The 9,555-nt window shown below is 46.8% G+C and overlaps 1 protein-coding gene across 1 annotated transcript; it reads left to right on the top strand.

Annotated features, from left to right (window-relative positions):
* Positions 1 to 639: 639 nt before the first annotated feature.
* Positions 640 to 6,986, top strand: LOC101345867 (cyclin-dependent kinase inhibitor 2A). Its single transcript, XM_004373561.3, has 3 exons — positions 640 to 774; positions 4,615 to 4,921; positions 6,955 to 6,986. Exons 1-3 carry the CDS (start codon positions 649 to 651, stop codon positions 6,978 to 6,980), a joined length of 459 nt encoding a protein of 152 aa, XP_004373618.2. The 5' UTR covers positions 640 to 648; the 3' UTR covers positions 6,981 to 6,986.
* Positions 6,987 to 9,555: the final 2,569 nt, after the last annotated feature.

Below are 9,555 nucleotides of genomic sequence, written 5' to 3'. Positions count from 1 at the left end.
GTACTTACTATAAAGAGGAAGCAATACTCTGCCTATGACATCGAGCGCTCAGGTTCAAACTTGACAGTCAGGAACCCTGCGCAACTGCCTAATAGGAGGAGGTTGTAGAAGGGAGGAAGGAAAAGGGAGAAATTTGGTTTAGCTTTAGTAGAGGGAACTCGCTTAGAGACTCGCGTGCGCTTCCGTTGGATCGAGGGGGAGGGGACACAGCACGGTGAGGGTGGGGCGGCGGGAGGACCGGGTAGAGGGTGGGTGAGGAGGGGCTCTGGGCTCCCTGCTCCTGCGGCGTCCTCGTGCTCTGGGAGTGGACTGCTTCCGGCCGGGTCTCGCTCCCCGGGGAGCCGGGGGCCGTGCTGCAGCCTGCCGCGTGGGGCGACCTCAGGAGGCACCTTCCTATCGCGTTCTCTTGTCCTCGGAGGACACCACGTGACGGTGCTCCTGGAAGTGGAAAGGCGCGGGGCCCCGCAGCAAGGGTGGGGAGAGCGATTCAGGGGGCCGCGGCGCGGGGGCTCGGGCGACGGGTTTCCGCCTGCCGGGAGGAGGGAAGCGAGGGGCGGGCCAGTCAAGAGAGGGCGGGTCGGGCGCCGGGCTCTAGGCGGCGGGAGGAAGGGGACGAGGGGACAAGGGAGTGCGGCCGCGGGGAGCAGCATGGAGCCCACCGCCGACTCGCTGGCCACGGCCGCTGTCCGAGGCCGGGCCCAGGAGGTGCGGGAGCTGCTCCAGGCGGGGGCGCAGCCTAACGCGCCGAACCGCTACGGGCGCCGCCCGATCCAGGTAGGTGGCAGGTCCGGAGCGGGAGGAGGGGATGGCGGGCTGCTCTGGAGGACTAGGTTTGCAGGGGAATCGGAACCGGGTGACGTTTAGATTCTTGGAAAAGGGGACACTTCCCGGGGCTTTTTCAGACGGAGTTTGGGGTCAAAGACCTCGGGGCGACGCCCTGGGGTCTGGGGAAGCCCAGGAGAGGAGGGGGCACTTGGGGTGAAGATCTCTGGAGTGGTGTGACGATCTGGCGCGTGGGAGCATATGTGTGTTAATATAGACCGAGTTATATTGTTTATCAGATGCAGAATCTGTGAATGTTTGAGATAAAACGCGAGATTTTAAAGAAAGGTTAAGGTTCACTGGGACTATGTAGTCCCAAACTCACAGACCCCTGGATAGAGCTGATCATCTTCCTTGCTACAGGGACTTCGGTGGAAATCTCCTGCCACGTATGTTGGAATAAAATATCGATTTAAATTGTTCAGAAACAACTACATATTGTGTTTATTTTTATTTTAACTGAGTAGGGAAAAATGTATTCTTGTTGTAAAGAACTTAGGACTAAGTAGGGAAAATATATGCTTGTAAAAAAAAAAAAATTAGGACATACAGACCTGTATGAAAAGAAAAAAAAATCTATCGTGATCTCGCCTGAGACAGTATTTCCAATTTAGTTACCATCTTGAGAGTATTTGCTATTATTTTTGCTATTTTAACTTACTTGATGTAGATTAATTTACTTTCAATTCTTCGCTGTTGGAAAATTCCATTTCCCTCCTCCCCCTCCGTTGTGTGTTTGGGGGGGGGGGGCAAGGAGGGCTGTGTGTGTTTTGTCTTCACTAACTTCCTAAATCTCAGGCTAAAAACGAATTCTTCCTGGCAGTCACCAGCCTAATTTGGTTCCCAGTGGTGACAATGATTTCTAGTTCTGACAAAGAAAATTTATGTGAAACAAATGCCCATTGCAAAAACTCTGTAAGACAAAGGAAAGTAACTCTACCTCAGACTTCACAAATCAATTTTCTTTTCTTGAATCTGTCCTACAAAGGATATATTTTGTACACTTTAAAGTACAGATACAAAAATAAAATTAAAATGCCTTAAAAGTTGAGATTTTTTGGGGACCTGAAATGGGAAGAGATCTTGAAACTAGAGAGGCTGGATAGTTGTAAAAGATAAGGGTGAGTCCTTCAAAAATAATGTTTGATTCACAATTTAATAGCTCCAAGATTTTGCCAGCAGCCTGGAGACTGGGAGTCTGGCCTGAGAGTCCTGGAATGTATTAGGAGAGACCTTATCTATTTAGATACAAAAAGAAAGTTGGATAATTACACTTTACAAATTTTTAATAAGGGGATAAGAACATAGAAAAAAGGGCAAAATGACTTTGGTTTAAAACTTCAAATAGGTTTTAAATATAGAATAGTTTATAAAAATTCTTTTAAAACAACTAGATTCCAATTAATTTCTTACCAAATGGATTTTAAGCACCCTACACATACTGGCTTAATTGATTGTTTGAGATAGTTTCAATATTTAAATGCCCGGTTGCTTTTCAGCTTTTTTCTTATGGTAAAGTATAAGAAAAACATTTAAGACTAGGGTTTTTTTTTTTTTTTTTTTTTTTTTAGTAGTCTAATTTATTAGGTTATGTCATGTGGATAGTATTTTATTTTTTTAAATAATATTTTATTGTGTTTTATGTGAAAGTTTACACACCAAATTAGGTCTTTAGGTCTCCCTAAACAATTTTTATACAAATTGTTTCATGACACTGGTTGCAATTTTCATAATGTGTCAGCATTTTCATTATTTCTATTCTGTTTGTTCTGTTAACATTGATCTAAGTTCCCTTCCCCTTCTTGCCTTCTCGTGCTTGCTTTTCAGTAAATGTTGACCCTTTGGTCTTGTATAGTTAATTGTTTAAGGGGGCACATTGCTCGCAGGTAATATTGTTTATTTGATAAGCCGATCCCTTATTTGGCTTAAAGTAACATGCAGAAATAGCTTCAGTTCAAGTGCAAAGGGTATGTTAAGGCAGTAGTCTGGGGCGGGGGTCTGGGGGGGAGGAACTCCTCTAGTCTCTACGGGTCCAGTAGGTCTGGCCTTTTTTAGGAATTTGAGTTTTGTTCTACATTTTTCTCCCATTCTATCCCGGACCTTCTGTTATGTCCCTGGTCAGAAGGGTCCATAGTGGTAGCCAGGCACCATCTAGTTCTTTGGGTCTCAGGTCAGAAGAGGCTGTGGTTCATGTGGGCTATTAGCCCTGTGGAATAGTTTCTTCTTTGAGCCTTTGGTTCCCTCATTCCCTTTTGCTCCATACAAGTAGAGACCAATAGTTGTATCTTAGATCAAGACCAATTTTATGACCAAAGTGAACGACTTGGATAAACAAAAACTGTGCTGCAATATTTTGTTTTTTGTAGCTGTAGTTTGGTTCACATATATTTTCCCTAGTCCTTTTGAAAACTCAATCGGTTTCCCCACTTTTTAGACAGGATTCAACCACCATAGTATAATTTATTATTTTTCCTTGCTTTGGACATATAAAAATAATTTGTGTTTAATTGATACAGACCATAACTAATTCTTCTTTATACAGTCACTATTGGAATCTACTCGACAGCAACAGGTTGGTTTAATTTTATCCCCAAGCAAATATAGCTAGATAATGGTTATACTAAAAAGAATCCTCCATCACCACCCATCATGTAGCACCCCAATTCTAAGGTTGCTGTGATGGTGCACACCATTTAAAAATTCCTCTTTGGAAATGATTTTGTTTCAAAGATGATTTAAGAACCAAAGGAGGTGAGCATCTCCTGTAGGAGAGTGTATTAGTTTCCCATTGCTGCTGTAACAAATATCACAAATTTAGGAGCTTAAACCTACACAAATTTATTATATTAACAGTTCTGGAGATTAGAAGTCTAAAATGGGTCCACAGAGTGTGTTTCTTTTGAATGCTCTAGGAAGAATCCATCTCCTTCCCTTTTCCAGATTCTAGAAGCCACCTGTATTCCTTGGCTTGTAGCCCATTCCACTGTCTTCAATGTCAGCATTGTAGCATCTTCTCTGTGGCCTCTGCTTCCATCCTTATATCTTCTCTCTGACTGTGACCCTTTCATAAGGACACTTGTGATTACATTGGTCCCAGCCAGATTAACCAAGGTAATCACTCCATCTCAAAATCCTTCACTTAACCATATCTGCAAAATTCTTTTTGATATGTGAAGTAATATATTTACAGGTTTTGGGGATTAGGACACAGACATCTTGGTGGGGGGGAAGTATTATTCAGCCTACCACAGGTAGGAATTTCAAGGCTAATTAGACAAACTTTTTCATTTTATACTTAAAGAAATTGAAATTTAAGTTCACAGTAGCTTAATATTTTGCAAAAAAAAATTTGTATATATATATACGTTGACAATTACCACCTCCTGGGCTTGGAAATACAGCGGTGAACAAAACAAAATCTCTGTGGTTAATTTCATCTCAAAATGAGGGGGGGAAAAAAAATACAGAATGTTTAGGCAGTGGTAAAAGCCAGCTTGCCCATCACCTTTTTATTGTTGTCTCTGCCTCTGGCAGTGTTCTAGCTGGGGCTCGAGCTCTGCAAATGTTTGGAGAATATAATGCAATTAAATGTCTACTGAGAGGCAGAATGTGTAGAACTGGGGGAGGGGTGGTAACTATGGGAGTAACGGAAGAGTAACCAACATCTGTGACTTCCACGCGCCTCACTGTTGGGTATCTATGATCTTGGGGCTTCGGGGCGTCGTAAATAAGTATTTCTTTAGAATAATCCTGCTCTCGCTTGTCGCCTTGACCCCTCTGCTCTCCCGGCAGGTCATGATGATGGGCAGCACCCCTGTGGCCGAGCTGCTGCTGCTCCATGGCGCCGAGCCCAACTGCGCCGACCCCGTCACCCTCACCCGACCGGTGCACGACGCCGCGCGGGAAGGCTTCCTGGACACGCTGATGGTCCTGCATCGCGCCGGGGCACGGCTGGACGTGCGCGACGCTTGGGGTCGCCTGCCCGTGGACCTGGCTGAGGAGCGGGGTCACCGCGATGTCGCCCGGTACCTGCGTGCGGCCGCGGGGGAGACTGAAGGCCGCGGCCATGCCCATGCAGATGCCGCAGAGGGTGCAGCAGGTGAGGGCGGATGCCCAGGATCTAAGATTTTGAACTCTGAGAGCTCCTAGAGCCCAGTGCGCTTTCCCAGACGAGAAAGTTGGGCCTGGAGGGGCAGGGTCCCGGGTCTCAGCTCACACACGGCCAATCTGTGGGACAATCCGGGTCTCCCGATCACGCCGCCAGGTCAGGGCTACACTTGGGAAGTAGCCCTAGACTGACGTCCGCACGTGAAAGCCCCTCTCATGCCCGGCCACCCACCCACACACCCACCCCTTCCACACACACACTCATATACAGAACGCCACCACTCAAACGCACACCGCCCTCACCGCAGCTCAAGGCCTAGACTGTGGAACGTTGAAGATCCAGGAGGCTAGAGGTGTAGTGTCCCTTCTCCCTCTAAATTAGCTGGTCAGCCACATCCACTCACCGGGCCTCAGTTTCCCCATCCGCATACCTAGGTGGCTAGACCAGTCCCACGATTTCCAAACCCGTTGCGGGTGGCATCATCTGGGGAAGATCCGTTATGAGCCGGATTCCGGCCTTTTGCACAACTCTACCAAATCCGACGTCCGCTCTCTGTGGTGGAGTTGTCCAGAGCTCCCCCGGGGCTTCTGAGGGGCAGCTGGGACTGAGCTCCCAGCACGCACTCTGCACACCAGGATTTGCCGCACTCTCCGGGAGGCGGAGACTCCTTTCTCCTTTCTTAACCTTCCGGTTTCTTCGAGGTCGCTGAGCGAGGGAGATGGTATGTGGTCCTCTTTGCCTTCTGTTTTGCCCACTTCCATCTGCCTTAAGAACTAACTTGAATTTTTTTTTCTTTTAAGGAGGAATAATTTTTATCAAAATATGCATAAATGAAGCAATACTGAAATGTGCATGACTAATTACAGTAAAACATGGCTTTGAAAATAATGACATCTGTCCGCTCAGAACTCAAGCACTGCGCTCTTTGGCCCTTAGCGAAGCCCCAGAGGACTTCCTTTTTTCCTTCCTTCTCTTTCTCCCCAGCTTCTACCCCCAGCACAATTCATTTTTTGGTTAAGATCTACTCTACGATCAACCCCGTTCTAGGTGCTGAGGATACAACGGTGAATGAGACAGAACAGGAATCCTGCCCTCAAACAGCTTACATTCTAGGAAATAAACTTTACGAAAAATAATCTATTTTTACAGAATGAGTTTTAAAACCAATGTAGAGCATAAAGAATGAAGTCGTGAATAGGAGGGGAGGAAATCTTAGAGCAATCAGAGAACCTGAGTGGCAGGAAGAGAGCAGCCACGGGAGGTAGAGAGACCCGCAAGTTCGAAGACTGCGGCGGGAATGAACGCGGTGGGTTAGAGGACGGAAAGGCGGGCTGGAGCGTGTACAGGACCAGATCAGAGCGGAGGGAGAGGCCAGATCTTGTAGGGCAAAGCAGTAAGCATGGATTTTGTTCTAGACACGCTAGGAAGCCATTCGGGGTGGGCGTGAGGGAGGGTTGGGGTGGAGCAGGGGACAGAGGAGATGCGATTGGAGCCGAAGGTTCCTGTTCTGCCAAGCCGCGCCACAGCCTTAGGTGGCCTCTGGTTCCGAGCGAACCAGCAAGAGCTGTACCATGTGCAAGAGAGGCCTGGGACGCGCAAAGGGCGACGCGGCGTCTTCACTTCCCTGAGCCTGGGCGTTGTGTTGGGCAAGCACTCGCACTAGTCATATACTCAAATGCTTTTCTGTCATCCCCCGACGGCCCGCGGCCGCGCTCTCCAGCCTGCGCGGGGACAGGCCCGGAGCGCGCAGTCGGCCGACGCGCCTGAGCGGTGACCGCGGGACCGTGGACGCGCTGCGGGATCCCGGAGGCTCAAGGCGCAGAGGCGGTTGGCCGGGCCTCGACTCGGGGGGACAAACTTTGTGCCGAGGGTTGGTGGATATTGAGAGGAGGCGGTCGTGCAGGCGACCCACTTCCCAGAATCTTATCCATGAGTGCCTGAATATCCGGTGGGGGGCCTCAAGAAGGGAGGGGATGGGCCGCACCTCTTTTCCTGCTAGTGTCTAATGCCTATTTTACTTTCAGCCGGTCGCAGACAGCCCCAACTGTAAGTCTGCGATCTCCAGTCGTCAACATTTGAATACTTCGGTCTTCTATCATCGAAGGAAGTTTGAAGCCTTTGATCTTCACTCGTGGGAAGTTTTAACCCGGCTGTTCACCCTCCCGGCCGTCCCCAATTCTTTCCAGCTTGCTTAGTTCCGGCACAGTTTTTAACAGTAGATTTCGTCTTTACATGTATCTATTTCTCTTTTGCGCAAAAGCCAATTATAAACTTCCATTTATACGTTGATATAAAAGTTAATAACAACAACCAGTTTCGGTGCCTTTTTATTGAGTCGGGTTTTCAGGCGTACCCAGGCCCTGAGCCGAGTACTTCCTCTTTCATGGGGCCTCGCACCCTCTGGGTGCTGTTGACCTAATTACAGCCATTTTGTGAACTAGGAAAACGAAGCTCTGAAGGGTTACATTACTTTCCTTATGTCAAACTGCCCACAAATGGCAGAGCCAAGCCTCGAATAAGAACAGTAGTGTTCCTTCGTTCACTTACTCATTTATCCAGTAAACATTTATTGAGCGCCTATCATGGGCCAGGCATCTAGTGGGGGCAGCGGGAGACATCAACTAAGAAACACACAATTACGTGATTAAAATTGTTAATGTTTATGTAATGGAGTCGGAGACTTCACGTGGTTTCATAAACCACTTAGGAAAACGCTGCCGTTAGAATACGAGACGAGATGGAGTGTAAAACACATCCCGATCTCAGAGATGATAAAGCGTGAAAAACCAGGTTTTAGAAATGAGTTAAAAACGGTGGATAGAAACTCCAGGGAGATCGTGGTTGATAGCCACTCGCAAGCCCAGGCTTCCATTACTTACTGACTCCAGTCCCGAGCGCCGCGACGTTGGGTATTTCGGCCAAGGCTCACGGACAGCAGATTGCGAAGCCAAGGCCAAACGTGGGGCTGCCCCCCGAAACCTGGCCCCGCGCTCAGGGACCTGCAGGCCGAGGCCCAGCACTGCAGGTTGTGGAGCTTCCACTAAGCTAAACCCACGCTAAAAGCACCTTCGCGTTTCTCCGCCAGAGCAGTGATGCGACCGGAACATAGTCCCAACTGCTGCTGCAGAGGGAAGACGCCCCTGTTCGCACTGCCTTTGTCTCTTGTCTTTCCTTTCCTTCCTTCCTTCCTCCCTCCCTTCTTCCTTCCTTCTTTCCTTTATTATCAGTTTATGTTTTTTTAATCAGGTGCGATTCACATACAATTAACCATTTAAAAAAGTGTACCATTCCGTGACAATTAGTACATTCACCATGTTACGCAACCATCACCTCTATCTAGTTCCAAACAATTTTCAACACCTTCAAAGGAGACCTCAGAATCCATTAAGCAGTCACTCCCCATTCTTTCCTTCTCCGAGCCCCTAGAAACCACTTATCTGCTTTCTGTCTCTATGAATTTACATATTCTGGATATTTCCTATAAATAACCACTGTGCCACCAGGGCTCCTTTTCATATAAATAGAATCATATAATATGTGACCTTTTGTGTCTAGCTTTTTTCACTTAGTATAACTTTTTGAGGTTCACCCACCTTGTGGCAAGTAAGTACTTCATTGCTTTTTATGGCTGAATATAGTCTATTGTACGGATATACCACAGTTTTTGTTTATCCGTTCACCCATTGCTCAGCATTTGGGTTGTTTACACCTTTTTTTTTTTTTACTAATGTGAATTACATTGCTATGAACATTCATGTACAAGTATTTGTCTGAGTATCTGTTTTCAATTCTTTTGGCTATCTACCTAGGAGTTCAATTGCTAGGTCATATAGTAACCAATCGTCTGTCAGTTTGTTGTACTGTGGTGGCTTGTGTGTTGCTGTAATGCTGGAAGCTATGCCACTGGTATTTCAAAAACCATGGTGGACAGGTTTCAGTGGAGCTTCCAGAATAAGATAGACTATGAAAGAGGACCTGGTGATCTACTTCTAAAAAAAAAAAAAAAATTGGCCAGTGAAAACCTTATGAATAGCAGTGGAACATTGTAAAGGGTCAGTGAAAAAGAGAAAGACCATCAACGAGATGGACTGACACAGTGGCTGCAACAATAGGCTCAAACATAGCAATGATTCTGAGGATAGCATGGGCTCGGGCAGTGTTTCGTTCTACTGTACGTACATAGGGTTGCTATGAGTCGGAACTGACTCGACAGCGCCTAACAACAACAAAAACATAGTAATCCTATGTTTAACTTTTTTGAGGAATCACCCATGTGTTTTTCACAGCAATGTACAAGGGTTCCAATTTCTCCACATCCTTGTCAACATTTGTTATTTTCCATTTTTTTCATTATAACCATCCTAAAAAACTCCCTTTGCCATCTAGTTGACTGACTCATGGTGACCCCATATGTGTCAGAGTAGAACTGTCCTCCATAAGGCTTTCAGTGGCTGTTTTTTTCAGAAGTAGATCACCAGGCCTTTCTTCCAAGGTGCCTCTGGGTGGACTCAAACCTCCAACCTTTCAGTTACCAGGTGAGTGCATTAACTGTTTGTACCACCCAGGGGCTCCACTAAACAGACAATACAACTCTAACCCTCCCAGCAAACCCTGAAGTACTATCC

Source organism: Trichechus manatus, unplaced genomic scaffold, assembly GCF_000243295.1.
Source record: "Trichechus manatus latirostris isolate Lorelei unplaced genomic scaffold, TriManLat1.0 scaffold00025, whole genome shotgun sequence".
Lineage (NCBI taxonomy): Eukaryota > Metazoa > Chordata > Mammalia > Sirenia > Trichechidae > Trichechus > Trichechus manatus.
This window is presented reverse-complemented; position numbering and strand designations above follow the sequence as displayed.

What these genes read in the sequence shown, in the direction of transcription:
- LOC101345867 (XM_004373561.3), top strand. Translation starts at nt 649, where the DNA reads ATGGAGCCCACCGCCGACTCGCTGGCCACGGCCGCTGTCCGAGGCCGG. An exon ending in ACGGGCGCCGCCCGATCCAG is followed by an intron (nt 775 to 4,614) that starts GTAGGTGGCAGG and finishes CTCTCCCGGCAG; the next exon opens with GTCATGATGATGGGCAGCAC. An exon ending in TGCCGCAGAGGGTGCAGCAG is followed by an intron (nt 4,922 to 6,954) that starts GTGAGGGCGGAT and finishes TTTTACTTTCAG; the next exon opens with CCGGTCGCAGACAGCCCCAA.